Source organism: Mesoplodon densirostris, chromosome 20 (genome assembly GCF_025265405.1).
Source record: "Mesoplodon densirostris isolate mMesDen1 chromosome 20, mMesDen1 primary haplotype, whole genome shotgun sequence".
Classification (NCBI taxonomy): Eukaryota; Metazoa; Chordata; class Mammalia; order Artiodactyla; family Ziphiidae; genus Mesoplodon; species Mesoplodon densirostris.
Genome location: NC_082680.1, coordinates 25,750,121 through 25,771,146, shown reverse-complemented (window position 1 = coordinate 25,771,146; position 21,026 = coordinate 25,750,121). Strand labels below are relative to the sequence as shown.

Genomic DNA, 21,026 nt, shown 5'->3' with positions numbered 1-21,026 from the left:
AAAGAAAACTACAGGCCAATATCACTGATGAACATAGATGCAAAAATCCTCAGCAAAATACTAGCAAACAGAATCCAACAGCACATTAAAAGGATCATACACCATGATCAAGTGGGGTTTATTCCAGGAATGCAAGGATTCTTCAATATACGCAAATCAATCAACGTGATACACCATATTAACAAATTGAAAGAGAAAAACCATATGATCATCTCAATAGATGCAGAGAAAGCTTTCGACAAAATTTAACACCCATTTATGATAAAAACCCTGCAGAAAGTAGGCATAGAGGGAACTTTCCTCAACATAATAAAGGCCATATATGACAAACCCACAGCCAACATTGTCCTCAATGGTGAAAAATTGAAACCATTTCCACTAAGATCAGGAACAAGACAAGGTTGCCCACTCTCACCACTCTTATTCAACATAGTTTTGGAAGTTTTAGCCACAGCAATCAGAGAAGAAAAGGAAATAAAAGGAATCCAAATCAGAAAAGAAGAAGTAAAGCTGTCACTGTTTGCAGATGACATGATACTATACATAGAGAATCCTAAAGATGCTACCAGAAAACTACTAGAGCTAATCAATGAATTTGGTAAAGTTGCAGGATACAAAATTAATGCACAGAAATCTCTGGCATTCCTATATACTAATGATGAAAAATCTGAAAGTGAAATCAAGGAAACACTCCCATTTACCATTGCAACAAAAAGAATAAAATATCTAGGAATAAACCTACCTAAGGAGACAAAAGACCTGTATGCAGAAAATTATAAGACACTGATGAAAGAAATTAAAGAAGATACAAATAGATGGAGAGATGTACCATGTTCTTGGATTGGAAGAATCAACATTGTGAAAATGACTCTACTACCCAAAGCAATCTACAGATTCAATGCAATCCCTATCAAACTACCACTGGCATTTTTCACAGAACTAGAGCAAAAAATTTCACAATTTGTATGGAAACACAAAAGACCCCGAATAGCCAAAGCAATCTTGAGAACGAAAAATGGAGCTGGAGGAATCAGGCTCCCTGACTTCAGACTATACTACAAAGCTACAGTAATCAAGACAGTATGGTACTGGCACAAAAACAGAAAGATAGATCAATGGAACAGGATAGAAAGCCCAGAGATAAACCCACGGACATATGGTCACCTTATCTTTGATAAAGGAGGCAGGAATGTACAGTGGAGAAAGGACAGTCTCTTCAATAAGTGGTGCTGGGAAAACTGGATAGGGACATGTAAAAGTATGAGATTAGATCACTCCCTAACACCATACACAAAAATAAGCTCAAAATGGATTAAAGACCTAAATGTAAGGCCAGACACTATCAAACTCTTAGAGGAAAACATAGGCAGAACACTCTATGACATAAATCACAGCAAGATCCTTTTTGACCCACCTCCTAGAGAAATGGAAATAAAGACAAAAATAAACACATGGGACCTAATGAAACTTAAAAGCTTTTGCACAGCAAAGGAAACCATAAACAAGACCAAAAGACAACCCTCAGAATGGGAGAAAATATTTGCAAATGAAGCAACTGACAAAGGATTAATCTCCAAAATTTATAAGCAGCTCATGCAGCTCAATAACAAAAAAACAACCCAATCCAAAAATGGGCAGAAGACCTAAATAGACATTTCTCCACAGAAGATATACAGACTGCCAACAAACACATGAAAGGATGCTCAACATCTTTGCTCATTAGAGAAATGCAAATCAAAACTACAATGAGATATCATCTCACACCAGTCAGAATGGCCATCATCAAAAAATCTAGAGACAATAAATGCTGGAGAGGGTGTGGAAAAAAGGGAACACTCTTGCACTGCTGGTGGGAATGTGAATTGGTACAGCCACTATGGAGAACGGTATGGAGGTTCCTTAAAAAACTACAAATAGAACTACCATATGACCCAGCAATCCCACTACTGGGCATATACCCTGAGAAAACCATAATTCAAAAAGAGACATGTACCAAAATGTTCATAGCAGCCCTATTTACAATAGCCCGGAGATGGAAACAACCTAAGTGTCCATCATCGGATGAATGGATAAAGAAGATGTGGCACATATATACAATGGAATATTACTCAGCCATAAAAAGAAATGAAATTGAGCTATTTGTAATGAGGTGGATGGACCTAGAGTCTGTCATACAGAGTGAAGTAAGTCAGAAAGAGAAAGACAAATACTGTATGCTGACACATATATATGGAATTTAAGGAAAAAAATGTCATCAAGAACATAGGGGTAAGACAGGAATAAAGACACAGACCTACTAGAGCATGGACTTGAGGATATGGGGAGGGGGAAGGGTAAGCTGTGACAAAGTGAAAGAGCGGCATGGACATATATACACTACCAAACGTAAGGTAGATAGCTAGTGGGAAGCAGCCGCATAGCACAGGGAGATCAGCTCGGTTCTTTCTGACCGCCTGGAGGGGTGGGATAGGGAGGGTGGGAGGGAGACGCAAAAGGGAGGGGATATGGGAACATATGTATATGTATAACTGATTAAATTTGTAAAATAAAAAAAAAAATTTTGTACCTCTCAATATGTTTATGTTGCTATTTCTTAATTTTTCAGTTTTAAGCATTATCTGTTAATTTCTCACTATGAATGCTGAGGGTTTATTTCTCTTCTATTTCATACCTCCAAGATATATATAAACATTCTCTCTTTATGCATTTTTTATATGTACAGCTATATCATAATTTTGTTATATAAGTATTCAGTATTTAAGATATTACAACTATATAATCGTTATTCACAGTTGAAACGTGTTGTTTGTTATGATTACTTTTTTTTTCTTATGTGCCTTTGTTTTTCCTTCAGTTAATAATTATTTTTTTGTGTGTTTCATTGCTTAATTTTCAATGGATGTCTCACTAATTCAGCCCTACACTTTTCCCCAATTGCCTACATTTCCTGTCAGTAAACATATCAGTTATTTTCTCAGTATCATTTCTTTCCATAAGTCTTTTCTGGATCCTTCTGACTTATCCCCATCTGGATAGGTTGCTCTCAACACTAGTGGAGAGCTGTTACCCTGGGATGGATCTCCTTTTACTCTCATGCTGGGAATTCCCTTTGCTTCTGGAAGCCCTGTTTCCTGGGCATCCTCTGTTCTTCGTATGATACCACCATACTCAAATATCCCTGATATCGCTCCAGTCAAGAAAGGCTCTGTTTTACTTCTTTAGAGAATAAGGTTTATTTCTACAGGGAAGGAGCAGTTGCCTGATTGCAGTGATTGCAGGTCTGTGGAGTTTAATTTAAACGGACTTCCAATCCAGTCTACGTTTTTATTTATTTTTATTTTTTTAACATCTTTATTGGAGTATAATTGCTTTACAATGGTGTGTTAGTTTCTGCTTTATAACAAAGTGAATCAGCTATACATATACATATATCCCCATATACCCTCCCTCTTGCATCTCCCTCCCACCCTCCCTATCCCACCCCTCTAGGTGGATACAAAGCACGGAGCTGATCTCCCTGTGCTATGCGGCTGCTTCCCACTCGCTATCTATTTTACATTTGGTAGTGTATATAAGTCCATGCCACTCTCTCACTTCGTCCCAGCTTACCCTTCCCCCTCCCCGTGTCGTCAAGTCCATTCTCTACGTCCTAGTCTTTATTCCTGTCCTGTCCCTAGGTTCTTCAGAACTAGTGTTTTTTTTTCCCTTTTTTTTAAGATTCCATATATATGTGTTAGCATACGGTATTTGTTTTTCTCTTTCTGACTTACTTCTCTCTGTATGACAGACTCTAGGTCCATCCACCTCACTATAAATAACTCAATTTCGTTTCTTTTTATGGCTGAGTAATATTCCATTGTATATATGTGCCACATCTTCTTTATCCATTCATCTGTCAATGGATACTTAGGTTGCTTTCATGTCTTGGCTATTGTAAATAGTGCTGCAGTGAATATTGTGGTACATGACTCTTTTTGAATTATGGTTTTCTCAGGGTATATGCCCAGTAGTGGGATTGCTGGGTCGTATGGTAGTTCTATTTTTAGTTTTTTAAGGAACCTCCATACTGTTCTGCATAGTGGCTCTATCAATTTACATTCCCACCAACAGTGGAAGAGGGTTCCCTTTTCTCCACACCCTCTCCAGCATTTATTGTTTGTAGATTTTTTGTTGATGGCCATTCTGACTGGTGTGAGGTGATACCTCACTGTAGTGTTGATTTGCATTTCTCTAATGATTAGTGATTTTGAGCATCCTTTCATGTGTTTGTTGGCAATCTGTATATCTTCTTTGGAGAAATGTCTATTTTGGTCTTCTGCCCATTTTGGATTAGGCTGTTTGTTTTTTTGATATTGAGCTACATGAGCTGCTTATAAATTTTGGAGATTAATCCTTTGTCAGTTGCTTCATTTGCAAATATTTTCTCCCATTCTGAGGGTTGTCATTTTGTCTTGTTTATGGTTTCCTTTGTTGCATAAAAGCTTTCAAATTTCATTAGGTCCCATTTGTTTATTTTTGTTTTTATTTCCATTTCTCTAGGAGGTGGGTCAAAAAGGATCTTGCTGTGATATATGTCATGGAGTGTTCTGCCTGTGTTTTCCTCTAAGAGTTTGATAGTGTCTGGCCTTACATTTAGGTCTCTAATCCATTTTGAGTTTATTTTTGTGTATGGTGTTAGGGAGTGTTCTAATTTCATTCTTTTACATGTAGCTGTCCCGTTTTCCCAGCACCACTTATTGAAGAGGCTGTCTTTTCTCCATTGTATATTCTTGCCTCCCTTATCAAAAATAAGGTGACCATATGTGCAGTCTATGTTTTTAATTCATCTTCCAGAGATACCTAGAGTTGCTGGTTCCTTGGCCTTTTGGTTGCTCTGATGTGTAAATCAGATTGATCACCAATGTTCCCCAACTGACTTGCCTTCTGCTCTTCAGCATCCAATATTTTGTTGTAACTGAAATAGTTCCTGTTCTTTTCATTCTGGTGGGTTTTATGTTTTTTAAAAAAGTCTTTCAACTGTCTTTTTTGTGGGGTTTCAGGAAGAAGCAGAATTAATTTTTTTTAATATGCTATCTTTCACCAGGAATGACAGCTGGTTTTTGAAAACACACACAAAAAAGATTGATATTCTAATTGTTTTCACATGCCATATTTATCTAGCTTTACCAGCATGTTTTAACAATTCTTTTGCCTACTCTTGCTTCTTTATCCTGTTCATCCCTTCTAGGTCCTTTTTTTTTCTTATTTTATAGTTCTTTTTGTTAAGGGTTGTTAATAGTAAATTTCTAAGTGCTTGAATGTCAAAAAAATTCTAATTTGCCTCAACTTGTAAATGATATTTTGCCTGACTTTAGAAATTTAGTTTCCCAATTATGTTTCCTCAGCACATCAAAGACATTACTTCGTTTCTTCCAGCAGTTATTTTTGCTGATGAGAAGTCTTTTTTCTTTTTTTTTTCAGTGTTCTCATCATTAGTTTATTGTAATCTGCCTTTTCTCTTCGTTGGCTTTAGGTTTTTCTCTTTATCCTTGTAGAATGCTGGCTTCCCAATTAGTACCCAAAAAGCCTCTTGATAACACAAAACTGAGTTTATTGCTTATTAGAGTAAGGGAGAATTCTAACTTGACAGATAGCATATCCTAGAAGGAACTATAAGACCTGATCTATTGAGACTTTCAAGTCTGGTTTGAGGTGGGTCTTTCATTGCAGGGACTTGATTGGATTATCATGACATAGGAGTTTAGGATTTGTGGAAACAGCAAAGTGAACATTTTTGTTGTTGTTATTTTTGTAAAGGCAAGTACAAACAACATTTATTGCAAGTGTCAAGCAAGGAGAATGGGCAACTCATGCTCCAAGATGAAGATTTTGACATGAAGCATTTAAAGGGTCTTGGAATGTAAAATGTGTGTTGATCCTTTCTGGAGTTGCTGGGCCTTTTGACAAATTTCTATGGTGAACTATAAAGTTATTTGCAACTTTCATCTACTTGGAAAAGAGTCACCTGGGATAGCAAAATGATGCTAATTAAGACAGCAAAATAGTAAATTCATGTCAATGCAGACAACAAACTGTGTGTGGGGTCCATCGCTTTGGTTTTCATTGTACTACCTTGTAGCCATTTTTCAGCCTGAGCTGAAGCCATTAGTATCTGGGCATGTAATCAATCTAGATCGTCTCTGATATTGGAGGATTCACAATCATGTATCAAATTTCTGGGAATGGTTGGTTCATTTGCAACTTTTATGTTTTTGACAAGAGTCACCTGGGAGAGCAAAGTTATGCCAATGAAGAAAATGGAAAGGAAAGTCACCTTATTAATATAGAGTTAATTTGTGTGGAACAGATGGTTTAGGTTTTCAGTGGCCAAGTTATATGGAAGTAGATTATTTTATTTCTCATTCTTAGTGTTCTGTAGTTTTATGAAAAGTATTGAAATGTGATTTGATACAGGCTTGGGTGTCCTCAAGATGTGGTTTCCTGTAGAGGAACTGGTGAGAGAGAGAGAGAAAGAGAGAGAGAAAGAGACCCCCAAATGGAAGCCATAGTCTTTTCATAACCTAATATTGGAAGAGATATCCCCTTACTTCTGGGGTATTCTATTTATTTTGAAGAGCATCACTAAATCCAGTCTACACTGAATGGGAGGGGAATTAATTTCCACCCCATGGAGGGAGGAGCATCAAAGAATTTGTGGACCTATTTTCAAAACCTCCACATTCAGGGAAGAAGCCTGGCTTCTATCCTCATTTCCCCCTCCATTTTGCTTTCTTCCCATTGTGTGTAATGATGTTAAAAATTATGCTTTTATTTTTCATTGTTTAGTATAAGAAAAAAATGATCTTGCCCATCTTTTTCTTTGATGGCTTACTGGTAGCTTACGGTTTATACTTTTCTCCAAAATATTTCTTCTTAACCTTAACAATGTATTTTGAAGATCATTTATTTGCAGTATAAAAAATACTCCTCATTCTACTGTGTAGTGATACCATAGGATATTCAACCAATACTCCACTGATGGGCATATGCTTTGGTTTCAATCTCTTTTTACCATAAATAGTGTTGCAAGGAATATTCTTTTGATATTATTAAAAATTCTGGATGGTGGGTTTCAGCCCATTGAATTGTGGAATGGTAGCTTAGTTTAGTTTAGCCAAAACCCTGTATCAGGATTTTGTTCTCAAGAGACAGTTCACATCTGAGTCCAGGACCAAGGTGTTATAAAAACTCAGGGTTCTTGTTTTGTGTGGATACTCCTTTTTTAAAAAAATTCTTGGCCCCTACATTTTATTTTTATTTATATTTATTTATTTTGGTCACACCACGCGGCATGTGAAAGTTCCCCAACCAGGGATCAAACCCATGCTCCTGCAGTGGAAGCGCAGTCTTAACCACTGGACCGCCAAGGAAGTCCCAATATAGCTTATTTTTTTAACCAGTGACCCAATCAAGGTTCACAGATTACATCTGGTTGCTTTGGCTTTTGAACACCATGTTTCCCTCCCATTACATTGGCTTATGAGACATCCCTGGCCAGTTGTCTTAAAGGATGTCCCGCATACTGGACTTGTTTTATCATAGTGTCATTTGAATTTTTCCTTTATTCCTGTATTTTCTGTAAGCTTAGAGTTCTGTCAAAAGCTGTGGGTCTTTAAACATTTTGACAAGAACCCTCATACATGGCGGTGTGTACTTCACAACACATTAGAAATGGCACTGTACTTTTCAAGTATAAATTTTTTTTTTTGTGGTACGCGGGCCTCTCACTGTTGTGGCCTCTCCCGTTGCGGAGCACAGGCTCTGGATGCGCAGGCTCAGCGGCCATGGCTCACGGGCCCAGCTGCTCCGCGGCATATGGGGTCTTCCCGGACCGGGGCACGAACCCATGTCCCCTGCATCAGCAGGCGAACTCTCAACCACTGCGCCACCAGGGAAGCCCTCAAGTATAATTTTATATTCCTATTTTATTAAACATTTTTATGTGTTTTCAGCTAGGACAAAGCACAACAATAGTGATTTTTTTTCTTTCAGTTTAATTTTTAAAACTTTTTTGCAGATTATATTCCATTATAGGTTATTACAAGATATTGGATATAATTTCCTGTGCTATAGAGTAAATCCTTGTTGCTTATCTATTTTAGGTATAGTAGTTTGTATATGTTAATCCCATACTCCTAAAATAGCCTGGCAATCCGAATATTGAATGAATGAATGAATGAATACAAATGTAAAAGTTATGCCCAATGCTGGTTTGCATCAAGGGGAGTGTGGTTGAGAGACACCATGAAGAAGATCATCTTGACATTTTTGTCATAACGGTCAACACCCACCCCCCACCCCCACCCCCCAGTGTTTAATTCAGCATTAATTTAAATCGGCCTGGTGTTTAATTCAGCATTAGCTTAAGCACTGGAAGTCTATTGTGTGCAGGGCACAATGCTTACCTGTCAATCTTCTTTATTCATTTTAGCAACACAGATTCCAGAGATGAGAAAATACAATCACTGAAGAAAAAAGCTTAAATGATCTGTAATTTGGCTGCAGAAGGGAAGATTGAAGAGAAATTCAGAGATTTTTTTTTCAGTTTATCGACGTATCCTCCATCCTTTATGAGGTCCGATGTGCTTCTATATTAGAGCATAAAAGTAGAGAAAAAGGACTTCTAACCATGTGTGTCTGTTACAAAATGTTGCCAGCAATAAATACTTGTAATGAATAAATAAATAGTATAGCTTTAAGACAGGATTAATTTCTTCAACCTGAAATGGTTTAACTTAACTTCTATAGTACATCAGGTTGAGGCTCTCAGTGATATTTTTAGGGCTTTTCTGTACTTCTTTTTTTTAATTTTTTAAATTTTTTTTTATTTTTTGCTTTATAACAAATTTGCATTTCTCTAATGAGTAAAGATGTTGAGCATCCTTTCATGTGTTTGTTGGCTGTCTGTATATCTTCTGTGGAGAAATGTCTATTTAGGTCTTCTGCCCATTTTTGGATTGGGTTGTTTGTTTTTTAGGTACAAAAATTTTAATACCTGAAATTGTTCAATATGTTTCCTTGGGATATGGATGGAAGACAATAAGTAGAAGGTCTCTATTTTTGTATAAGTATTGCAGAATGTGTTGATTCTTTAAATTACGTGCCTTATGTGATTGATGACTAAAACAAAGAAATTTTTTTAAAGCTGGTTTCAAAGTAGTGGATAATAATAATAAAGAAAATGGGAAAGAAAGTGTTTCTGAGGGAAATTAAAATAAAAATCCTTTTCTTATTCAGGGAGAGCATAAAAGTACCAATTAAATGTAGACGTTAACTTTCAAATCAACAGAGCTCAGTAACATGGATAAAGAACACTAGATAAATTCACCCAAAGAAAGAAAAGGACAAAAGAAGAAAGAGAGAGCACAACAGGTAGAAAACACAAAATAAGATGGTGGAAATCATCTTTTTAAATACTAGCAAACACAATAAATATAAAAAGAGAGTCACTGATTAAAATATAGATTAATTTTTAATCTGGCTATAAACAGTTTATGAGTTACACTTAAAATAGAATTATATGTAAAGATATATTATTCCAACAAAGATAGATTTTTTTAAGTCTTAGAGAAACTGCCTATTGACTAAAAAACATTTTTTTAATAACAAAAATACATTTTTTAAAACCCTATGAACTGGGGCTTCCCTGGTGGTGCAGTGGTTAAGAATCTGCCTGCCAATGCAGGGGACACAGGTGCCACAACTACTGAGGCCTGCGGGCCTACAGCCCGTGCTCCACAACAAGAGAAGCCACCGCAATGAGAAGCCCACACACTGCAACGAAGAGTAGCCCCCGCTTGCCACAACTAGAGAAAGCCCGGGTGCAGCAACGAAGACCCAGTGCAGCCCAGAATATAATTAATTAATTAATTAAAGAAAGAAACACCTATGAACTTTGTGTATCTAATAATACAGACGGGTACTGTCTCCCACCCCCCAAAATTGACAGAATTAGAAGAAGAAATTAACAAACCCACAAACATGTGGTGGGGGGGGTTTAATCCCTCCCTCAAAAGCTGGTAAAACAAGATCAGAAATTAAGAATTTAGAATATTTAAAATGTTATACAGAAGGGAAATAAAGATAGAAATTTGTATTCCAAAACAGATTGAATATTCTCTCCAAGCACTGGTGGGACAGTTACTTCCACTAAGGAAGTCTCAACCAGTTTCATAGAACTGACATTTTAAATTAATTCATACTGATTGTAGAAAATGCGGGAAATGTAGACAGTTTAAAGCACAAGATAAAAGTTATCTGTAATCTCACTCTGAGTTTACCTCTTTTAATATTTGGCATATTTCTTTTTCAATCTTTTTCAAAATGTGTATTCCTACATGATTTCTTTTTTCTTCTTTGTTTGTAATAGTGATATTTACTGTATATTCCTTCTATATTCTGTTTTGTTTGCAAATACTGATCCTCGTATATTTCCACTCTAGGACCGCGTCTCCCCAGAGTTTATTTTCATTACAATACCAGGCTAATGGGAAGAATATCTGCTCCTTGTGATAAATGTGTGGTTCTTAGAAGAAATGAATATTCATAGTGGTAAGATGTGTCCACCCCTAGTTAAATCTGAGAGAAAGTGGCTACAGAACGCTTTGGTGGAGAGACAGGGAAGGAAGATTGTAGAGTTGAGGCAAAACCCAGATTCTCACTCTATCGAGAGGACCCACTAGCCCTCCTCGCCTATGCAGAGCTGGCAGGAGCCTGGGTGGGGAAACCAGCTCGTTAATCCCTGGCTGACACCTGGGAGGACAGGCACACAAATCACATGCAGGGACCTGGGGAAGAGGAGGTGCTAAATAGGGGAGGAGGAAGAAGCCAGAGAAGGGCAGGGGCTGGGAGGATGGAGATCTGGAAGAATAAGTCAGCATCCATACAGGACATCCTCAAAGGAAAGCCGTGGAGTCTTTCTCTGCCCCGCCTGCCCTCACCATACTCCCATCGCTAAATAAAGTCACACCTGTGGGTCCTCTGCGGTTTGAACCTGTAGATGAAAGGGCTCTTTAAACCTGCAGCCAGAGGTGAGGTCCAGGTGCACCAGCCCAGGACAGGCTGGAGTGGCAGTGCTGAGGGCGGGGTTGAAAGGAAGCCAGGTCCCTCTCGATCTGCACTTCTCTACTTAGGGGAAAGGATTGCAGAGCAGCAGCTGACACTCCCCGGGGACTAAAGGCCCCTGCTCCCAACCTCCAGCACCCACAGATCCTGCCACCGGGGAGCCATGCCCCCTAAGGGACAAGGGGGGCGTGCGGGGTGCTTGAGAACCGCCTTGCTCCTGATTCTTGCGAGAAATTCCTGTAAGTGCTGCTACATGCCTGGCACACAGTAGGTAGGGCTTGATACACTTTAATTATTAACTATGATTTTTCTTCAGGTATACTACAGTGCTTTGAGGCCCAGGTTTTGGTTTTAAGCAGTTCTAGGTTTCAATCCATGCCCCAATCCCAATGATTAGTTATTTGGCTGCTGCAGAATGGGTTTACCACCACTAAACCTGTTTCCTCAACTGTAAAATGAAATTAATAGTACCTATTTATGGAATTAAATTAGCATTTAACCCAGTACCACAGAGTCCATAGTTCAACAATAGCAGTTAGAATTACCAGTTAACATATATTTGTTAGTCTTTCTTGTGTGTGTGTTTCCCCCTCTCTACTCATACTGAACTTCTTTGCCCTCTCTCTCTCTATGTAATTATTTTTAGAAGAGAGTGTATTTCTTTAGAAACCACTTGGAAATCTATTCCTAGTTCTCAGTAGCCTTATTTTTCCATCTCTGTTCTGTTTATCCCAGTGAGGTACATCCATTCATGACTTCTAGTAATGGGGACAGAGATTTAAATAAACGTAGAAACTCATGAAGTCCAATTAGCTCAGAAGTCCTTGGCTAGAAGTCCTCACAGGCACAAAGAAGGAAATGGACAAATACGAGTAGATCCAGAGAGGCTTTGTAGAGGAAGTGACACTTCAGCCTCGTCTTGGAATATAAAATTTTGGAATCAGATAGCCCTGGGTTTTGACCACTGTTCTGCCACTAACTAGCTGTGGGTGAGTTAACTAATTTGGCCAAGTATCAGTCTCCTCAAGTATTCAATGAGGAAAGTAACACCCACGTAAAAGGAGGGTGGGATTAAATGAGTTGATAAATGTGAAAGTTCAAGGAATTGACGAGAATAAATTATCATTACATGCTTCTTCTCTTTCATTCTGCCTGTTACCTGTCCCACCTTCTCCATCACCTTCTTGCTAACTCTTTCCTCCATTCTCTCCCCCCCTCCATCCTTAGTTTAGGTTGGTGTCACCTGGAAGCATAATAAGCCTTCTAGTTACAAAGAAAAGTATGAAGCCACTTGAGTTGTAGGTTGACCCCATCCTCATGAAGATGTTGATCCGTGGACAGTTTCTCTGGTTACCCATAAACATCTGCCCATATTTTCTATCGTATGCTTTAAAGCATATTTTCCCAGCTTTTTGAGAAAAGTGCAATGCCGGGTTGAAACAGAAATCTTGCTAAACACTGGGATGAAGTTCATCGTCTACAACATCTTCACAACCTACCAACCCTAAAGACCCCGTCACTTCAGATGAGGTTAGTGTGTGATATATGCTCTTTGACAGTTTGATTTGTGACCATTTTTCACCTGGGCTTTCCTGGATCGACAAATTCACATTTCAAATTTCCCAGGAGGGTTTTAGTTTGTTTGTTTGTTTATTAATTTATTTTATTTATTTTTGGCTGCATTGGGTCTTTGTTACTGCGCACGGGCTTTCTCTAGTTTCGGCGAGTGGGGGGCTACTCTTCGTTGCAGTGCGTGGGCTTCTCATTGCAGTGGCTTCTCTTGTTGCGGAGCACGGGCTCCAGGCGTGCGGGCTTCAATATTTGTGGCACACGGGCTCAGTAGTTGTGGCCCGTGGGCTCTAGGGCACAGGCTCAGTAGTTGTGGCACACAGGCTAAGTTGCTCAGCAGCATGTGGGATCTTCCTGAACCAGGGCTTGAACCCATGTCCCCAACCTTGGCAGGCGGATTCTTAGCCACTGTGCCACCAGGGAACCCCTGAAGGGTTTTTTGTTTTAAATGATGAGGATTTCATGTCTTCAGGTAAATTGCCATACCAAGAAGGCACAAGGAAAATAGAGAGGAATTGTGTTTGCTTCTCTAGAGAGGAAAAGTTTGGATGGAGGGGAGAATTACTCTGCGATGACACCCTGTGATGGAACTGAACTGGGGGTTATGTCACTTTCTCTGACTCAGATTTCAAAGCCTGATCTACCATCCCTCTGGGAATGTAGTCCATCCTGATTTCAGCTACTGTAGATACCGCCTACCCATCCTAAGCCAGGTCCAGCATGACCTTATCTTCTTCCTGCCTTCCTCCTGTCAGGCAGCTCTCCTGGAGTCTGAGTCTTCCTGGTTCTCAAAGTGTCACCTGATAACATTCATTACTGCCCCCACCTCCCCATCACACAGTGAGCTGGGCACCGGGGACCACAACACTGTCCTTGCCTTCCAAGTGTTTACAATACTGGAGCCTACAAGGTGCTTACGGTAGCAAAGCAAATGAAGCTAAATATCCCCAAAAAGCAGCACATGAATTTCTTCAGGAGTGGAGGAAAGGGAAATTCACTAGTAGCTGAGCTGCCCAAAATGGCTTTCCAGATAGAAATCCACTGTGCCTTCTCCATTGTGCGGGGGACACTTGTTCAGAAAGCCCTTAAGGACTTGAACTTCCCAGCCGGGCAGGCAGCGTGCAAAGCTCAGCTCTGGCGATGCCTAGCGTGCCCTGGGCAGATCACTTAGCCTCTCTGTGCCTGGTCTCCTCCTCCCTAAAATGGGTACAATAACAATATCACCTCCTTCACAGACTTGTGGTGAGGGTAAGATGAGCTAAGATATGTGAAGCACATGGTATATAGTAAATACTGATCAGGGTTACGAACAATAGTTCTCTGTACCACGGTGTTCTCGGAGAAGGAGAAATGTACAAGTAAGTGGGAATCATCCTCGTGTCTGTGTAATTAATTAATGCTGCCTGGGGAGCAGCGTGTGTGCTCAAGACACAGTCTGGGACGACTTACATAATGTCAGCTTTAGGCAAAGTGCCTGTCATTGGCGCAGCTCCGAAAATACACATACACACGAGCATGCCTGCGAGGCGGGGCCGCAGGGGGTGCGGGCTGCGTGGCCCACTCCGCGTGTCCACTCGGGCCACCGGGTGTGAGGCTGTGTCCCTGCGTGTCGCTGACACACACGCACACTGATACCAGCCCTGCTTCGACGTGCGTGTCATGGCTTAAAAATAGATGCTAATCCGTCAACCGGTCTGGCGCTGGCAGCCGAGGCGGCGGTGGCGGCAGAGTCATGGCCGTGGGGCTGTGTGAGCCGGCGATCTGCCTCCGGGACTGAGACCCGCGCCGCCTCCCGAGGTAGCGGGACCGGGGCGGGTGGGCGAGGCGCGGGGACCGGGGCTGGGGGCCGAGGCGGGGGGAAGGGGCCTGGGAGCGAACCTGCAGGGCGCGCCTGGGCTCCCTCCCTCCGCCCTCCGCGCCAGGCTGTCTGGGCTGGCGAGGGCTGCGCGACAGCCATGAACCTGTTACAACCGCGACAGCAGAGGGAGGGAGGCGGGCGGCGGACCAGGGCCCCCAGAAGCCTGCGGATGGGGTCGGAGGGTGCCCAGGGGTGCACCCCGTGACGGAATGGGGAGAAATAGAGTCACACGGAGCTCCCGCCACACCTGGTCTGCTTCCCGCTCTCTGCACCGTTCAGCTTCCCACAGGCGGCAGAATCTGTTTCCAGGAAAGGTTGTTTGGGAACCAGAGGGTGGGGCCTTCAGGCCTGCGGAGGGAAAGTAGGTGACGGTGGTGATGGTGTTGAAGCTGAGAGCTGTGGCGGTGGTGACGGCTCTCTTGCTCTGTTTCTGTGCTCCTTCTGACCCGCCAGGGACAACCACCTCTCTCCCTAAACACCCCACGATCCCATCTCCCCTCACCAGTCCTGATCCTAAGACCTCCGCTCCTTTTGCCCTGTGAGCGCTAGATCTCTTCTGGCCCTGGGGGATGGGGGGATGGGGAGAGCTGGGCCCTGGCTGAGAGCCTGGGTGGGGAAGCAGGCTGGGGGCAGGACAAAGATGGCCTCTCACTGTGGACTTTCCCTTGAGTCCCTGGGGCAGAAGACTGGACAGGGAGTGGGAGGGGGATCCTTCAGACCAGCCCACCTTTTCAGAGGGTCAGGATCACAGTGTGAGAGGAGAAGGGGGGAGGGGGAGGGGGGAAAGGAGGGGGGGTAGGAAGAGGAGGGGGAGGAAGAGGAAAAGGAGGAGGAGGAAGTGGAGGAGGAGGAGGGGGAAGAGGAGGAGGAGGAAGAGGAGGAGGAGGAGGAAGTGGAAGGGGAGGAGGAAGTGGAAGAGGAGGAGGAGGAAGAGGAGGAGGAGGAAGTGGAAGAGGAGGAGGAGGAAGAGGAGGAAGAGGAGGAGGAGGAAGTGGAAGGGGAGGAGGAAGTGGAAGAGGAGGATGAAGTGGAAGAGGAGGAGGAGGAGGAAGAGGAGGAGGAGGAAGAGGAGGAGGAGGAAGAGGAGGAGGAGGAGGAAGTGGAAGGGGAGGAGGAAGTGGAAGAGGAGGAGGAAGTGGAAGAGGAGGAGGAGGAGGAGGAAGAGGAGGAGGAGGAAGTGGAAGAGGAGGAGGAGGAAGAGGAGGAGGAGGAGGAGGAGGAAGAGGAGGAGGAGGAAGAGGAGGGGGAAGAGGAGGAGGAAGTGGAGGAGGACGAGGGGGAAGAGGAAAGGGGGAGTGGGCGTGGCTCTTGCCCTGGAGTTCCCCGGGCAAGTCTCAAAGGCTGGCCCTTCCCAGCTCTGCAGCTCAACGCATGGTCCCAGGTTCAGGAGGCCCAGCTGTCCACAGAGAGTCAGAGGCGCATCCGCTAAGGCCCCTCATTGAGGACCCCATGTGCTAAGTAGGGCCACTTGAACTCCACCAGGAACACAGATGCTAATTCCAGACTCTGAGCCCCTGGGCCTGGCAGGATCCCTCCTTTCTTCCCTTTCCTCCCTCCTCCTCTCCCCACCCACCCATACACACAGACAGACAGACAGACACACACACACACACACACACAATGCTCCAGCCCTGCCTGGACCCAGAGAGATGACGTTTAATCAATGATATCTGTAGGCTGATCAAAGGAGGATGCTTTGCCTGTTGCGCACATAGATTGGCGCTTCCCTCCATCAGCAAGGGCCTTCAGCAAGTAGTTTTCAAACACCGACCCTTCGTCTTTATTACTTCCCCACTCCTCCCATCCCCACCATAGACTTCCCAGAGCAGGCTCATCGCTGAGGCAGGGGGAGGGCAGGAACGGGTTAAAGCAGCCCATCCCTCTGGCACTGAGGAGGCGGGCGTGCTGTGTCACAGCCCCTGCTGCTCTGCCTTTATGCTAATTCCCTCTGGATGGGTCCAAAGCCACCCCCAAGCCCCCTGCCATCCCTCCAGCCTCTCCGCCTGTAGCCTCAGGCAGACGAGACCCAGATCCTGGCTGGCAAGGGCTCCGGCAGCGGGCCACCCAAATACCAAATGTTTGCGTGTGTGTTTACATCTGCGCTGGGGGTTGGGGTGGAGTGCGGGGCAGACACCCAGGAGCCGGCAGCTCCCTCTCCCGTAAACAAGAACATGTGACTCTCCCACCTCCTTGCCCGGAAGAGCCAAAGAGCAGGGAAAAGGAGCTGCCGCAGCTCAAAGAAGAATATCATCCGGAGCACTTCCCGCACCAGCGGGCCGGACTTCACCTTCGTCCCTGGAGAATCCTCTCCCCAGGGGCCAGCCCAGCTAGCAGGTAGGGAAGCAGCTGCTCCAGACTCACTCAGGTGTGTCTCACATCCCTGCCTCTCCCAGCAGCAGCTACCTGCAGACTGACCCCTCATCGGCCACCCCTGTGGCTGCCACGGCTCCTGCCGCCTCTAAGATGTGCCCCGGTAACTGGCTCTGGGCCTCGGTGACATTTATGGCCCGCTTCTCCCGGAGTGGCTCGAGGTCTCCTGTTCGCACGAGAGGGGCCCTGGAAGAGATACCAGCTGTCCAGCATCCCTTGCTCAACGTCTTTGAGTTGGAGAGGCTTCTCTACACGGGCAAGACGGCCTGTAACCACGCCGACGAGGTCTGGCCAGGCCTCTACCTCGGAGACCAGTATGTACCCAGCAGACTGGGACCGCAGCTGAGTGTGTGTGTGTGTGTGTGTGTGTGTGTGTGTGCAAGAAGAAAGCAGAAGAGTGGCAGAGAGGCGCCGAGTTGTGCTGTCGGCTCCACGTGGAGGATGGAGGGGACGGGGTCCATGGGCAGAGTGGAGGAGGGTTTGGGGGAGTTTGGACAGGTTTATTGATAGACCCAACTCTGGACAGACAGACTCTGTTCAAGTCATCATGTCGTTCATCTGGCAAAATGTATGATTACGTGCCAGTACTAAGGGCTGGACATTTAGATGACTTCTCTGACCTTCCACCTATTGTGCCCTGAGAAAAGGCCATCCCTGGGGCCGGGAACAGTGGTTAGTGAGGCGAAAGGTTGACCAAGCCAAGCCGCAGAGTGCACAGAGGCTTACTCAGGTGCGTGGGGTCGATGGAGACAAGGGCGTCAAAGGAAGAGGAGGCCCCACTTGTCTCTCCCAAGGGCTTTAGAGGCTACAAGGAGTTTTTCACATGCCTTTTCTCTCTTAATCTTCACGACAGCCTTGTGAGGTAGGTACCACTATCCCCAGGTTACAGAGGAGGCATCGGAAGCTCAGAGAAGTTGGGACTGGCCCAAGGTCACACGGGTCGTAAGTAGCAGAGCCAGGACTTGGAGGTTCAAGTTCAGGGCTCTTTCTGCTCGAGGAGTTGGCGCTGGACAGGGCATTTGATATGATCATGTTGGCTGAGCTGAGGGGTACGGGCCACAGGAACATCTGAAGGTGACCTCCACCACAGGGTAACCATGAGCGTGGAGTAATTGGCAAAACACAAGAAGATTCTGGGTGTCAGAGAGAGTCTAAAGTAACGGGGCGGGGGGGGGCGGGACTTCCCTGGGGGTCCAGTAGTTAAGACTCTGCGCGCTTCCACTGCAGGGGGCTCGTGTTCAGCCCCTGGTGAAGGAGCTAAGATCCCATATGCAGCGCAGCGTGGCCAAAAAATTAAGATTAAAATTAAATTAAATTAAAAGAAAAGAAAAGGTTAGCAGGACATTAAATGTGAGCTGGTCCAACAACCCATCCAATGTTCAGATTCGCTCTGCCGCTTCCAGACCCTATCCATTGACTCTCTACTTGAATACCCTGGTGTAAAGAAAAGTCCCTCTCTCCCAAGGCGCCCCAATCTTTCTCCAGCTCGATTCCACCATTGGTAGTACCTCCTTACATGAAGCACAAACCCTGTCAATCCTTTTCACGGATCAAGTAAAGTCTTTCTGCCTCAGAGCATTCTTTCAATATGTTATCATGGCTGTTGTTTGCCCATCTCTCAGTCTCCTCTCCTCCAGGCATAATCTCCCCAGGACTCCCCACCTTTGCTCCAGGACGAGACTCCGGCTCATTGCCTATCTCGGGTCCTCAGGAAGTGAAGTGGAGGCCTGGAGCCCACGACGTTGGCCAGGCAGTGGTCGGGGTACCGACAAGGACGTCTGGCCCCACCGCCCACTTCCGTGCCCCCTAACCTCCACTCCTCAATGCAGGGAAATAGCCAACGACCACCGGGAGCTCCGTCGCCTGGGCATCAGCCACGTCCTCAACGCCTCTCACAGCAGGTGGCGAGGGACACCTGAGGCCTACGTGGGGCTGGGCATCCGCTACCTGGGGGTCGAGGCCCACGACTCGCCAGCCTTCGATATGAGTGTCCACTTCCAGGCGGCCGCTGACTTCATCCACCGGGCACTGAGCCAGCCGGGAGGTAGGGGGGAGCACGGAGGAGGGAAGGACCAACAGACAATGGGTTAGAGAACAGCCCAGGGGTCTGGGTGTGGAGAGAGAGAGAGACTTGAATGATGTGATAAAAGGCTCAGGAAAGGAAGCTATTCTCTCAACCATCTTTTCAAGGCAGTCCATACAAAGAAGGAAATAATCCCAAACGTTGAGAGAGTGGAAAGTTGCACCTGGGTGGTGAGATTATGGGTGATAGATTTTTCAGTTGTTGGCTTCTTTATATATTTCTATACTTTCTAATGATTTCTACCTTGAACCTGTCTTGCTTTAGTGATCAGGAAAAAAAAAAATATATATATATATATATATATATAATATATTGGGATTTCCCTGGCAGTCCAGTGGTTAAGACTCCACGCTTCCAATGCAGGGGGTGTGGGTTTGATCCCTCGTCAGGGAACTAAGATCCCACATGCCAAAGAGCGTGGCCAAAAAAAAATGTTTTTTAATTTTTAATAGGAAAAAATATATTAATCATCCACCCCAAAGTGACTGGGAGATTGAGGAAGGACCCAGTTAGACATAGAGGGTTTTCCATGGACGCACTCAGCACGTACAGAAGGAAGCCCAGCTCGGTGCAAAGCTCGGTTTTGCGTTAGTGACGAGCCTCTCCCTTCGAGCCCCTTTTGGGCTTATGGATGCTGCGCTGCTGCCGCAGGCTCTCCATCTCATCCCGTCCAGGCTCCCCCCTTGGCCAGGACCTGGGTTCTTACCGTCACCAGTCTGTGCGTCCATGCACCTCTGCTTACCTGTCTTCCTCCCCACCTGTCCGTGGGGCCCTCTCCCCAGCCTCCTCCAGCCCGCCGCGAGGTCCCCAGCCATCTCTCGTGTCTCTGTTCGCAGGGAGGATCCTGGTGCACTGTGCCGTGGGCGTGAGCCGCTCGGCCACTCTGGTGCTGGCCTACCTCATGCTGTACCACAGCCTCACCCTCGTGGAGGCCATCAAAAAAGTCAAGGACCACCGAGGCATCATCCCCAATAGGGGCTTCTTGAGGCAGCTCCTGGCCCTGGACCGCAGGCTGCGGAAGCGTCAGGAGGCGTAAGGGCGCAGAGGGAGGGAGGGAGGTCAGGCCAGGCCTGTGGGTCCCCGGATCCCAGCTGGAGGCCCAGGGGGCAGGTTGGAGGCGGCCCAGCGAACCCATTCTCTCCTGAGAGGGCTGGGACGTGGCCCCAGGCCACAGCCGCTGTCTATCGAGGGGGGATGGGGCAGTGTGTCAGTCACCCAGGAGGGAGGTGGCCAGGGAAGGAGGCAGGTAGGCTGCAGGTAGAAGACAGTCCTGGATCCCAGCCAGGGTGGTCCCGGGGATTCACAGCCCCTCTTTGTATTCAAGTGTCCCCCTTCCCCGCGTATCAGAACAAAAGGACCAGCTCTGTCCTGTACCTCTGCCAGGAATCAGGGATGCAGCAAACACAGACGTGATGGTGTCGAGTTGTGTGGAGGTGGTAGCTCAGGGACAGACGGTGAAGAGAGGGTGTGAAAAGCTAAGGGAGAAACCCACAGACTTGTTACTCCAAACCCGGGAAGAAGAGGCGTGGGAGGCTTGGCATGGCGCCCATGGGTGCTGGTCGTGGCCCAGAACTGCAGAGGTGCATGACTGGGAGCCTACAGATAATCCCTCGCTTACTGGATCCAAGTGTCTCCAGGAAAAATAAAAATGGTGAACACGAAGCAAGCCTCTTGAATCACTGACAGCTTGTACGAGGTTGGAACCTGTCCCCTGAGAACAGTGCCTGACTCCCTTCTAGGGTCATAAGCCCTCACCAGCCTTCCCACCTCCACCAGTTCCTAGGGGAGGTTTCTCCCCAGTCCAATTTCACACTCCTGGGGCAAGGGGTATCTTGAACTTATTTCCATTTATGTCCACACGGGGGAAGCAGAGGACCGAAAAATTCAGATTTGCAAACTGTGTTAGGACTCAAGAGCACAGCCTGCATCTCCCAAGCTTAAAATAGGTCTGTTCACAAGCTCAGGTGTGTAAGAAATAGAACTTATTTTCAAAAAGTCAACCTGATTTCTATATCAAGTCCCCCATGCTAGTAGGAGAGCAGA

The 21,026-nt window shown here is 45.2% G+C and overlaps 1 protein-coding gene across 4 annotated transcripts; it reads left to right on the top strand.

Moving 5' to 3' along the window:
- The first annotated feature begins 14,371 nt into the window (after positions 1–14,371).
- On the top strand, positions 14,372–20,604 carry DUSP26 (dual specificity phosphatase 26). Of its 4 annotated transcripts, none has more exons than XM_060086025.1 (5): positions 14,372–14,469; positions 16,927–17,214; positions 18,730–18,944; positions 19,820–20,015; positions 20,367–20,604. In XM_060086025.1, exons 2-5 carry the CDS (start codon positions 16,994–16,996, stop codon positions 20,452–20,454), a joined length of 720 nt encoding a protein of 239 aa, XP_059942008.1. In that variant the 5' UTR covers positions 14,372–14,469; positions 16,927–16,993; the 3' UTR covers positions 20,455–20,604. The 4 variants fall into 4 exon arrangements, with proteins under 4 accessions (XP_059942008.1, XP_059942007.1, XP_059942010.1 ...); XM_060086024.1 differs by having other exon boundaries at positions 16,924–17,214; XM_060086027.1 differs by having other exon boundaries at positions 16,924–17,214; positions 19,820–20,446.
- The last annotated feature ends 422 nt before the right edge of the window (positions 20,605–21,026 follow it).

Excerpts from the sequence above, each read along its gene's own strand:
- DUSP26 (XM_060086025.1), top strand. The coding sequence starts at position 16,994 with ATGTGCCCCGGTAACTGGCTCTGGGCCTCGGTGACATTTATGGCCCGC. Across the intron at positions 17,215-18,729 it reads GGCCTCTACCTCGGAGACCA|GGAAATAGCCAACGACCACC; the intron begins GTATGTACCCAG and ends TCCTCAATGCAG. Across the intron at positions 18,945-19,819 it reads GGCACTGAGCCAGCCGGGAG|GGAGGATCCTGGTGCACTGT; the intron begins GTAGGGGGGAGC and ends CTCTGTTCGCAG.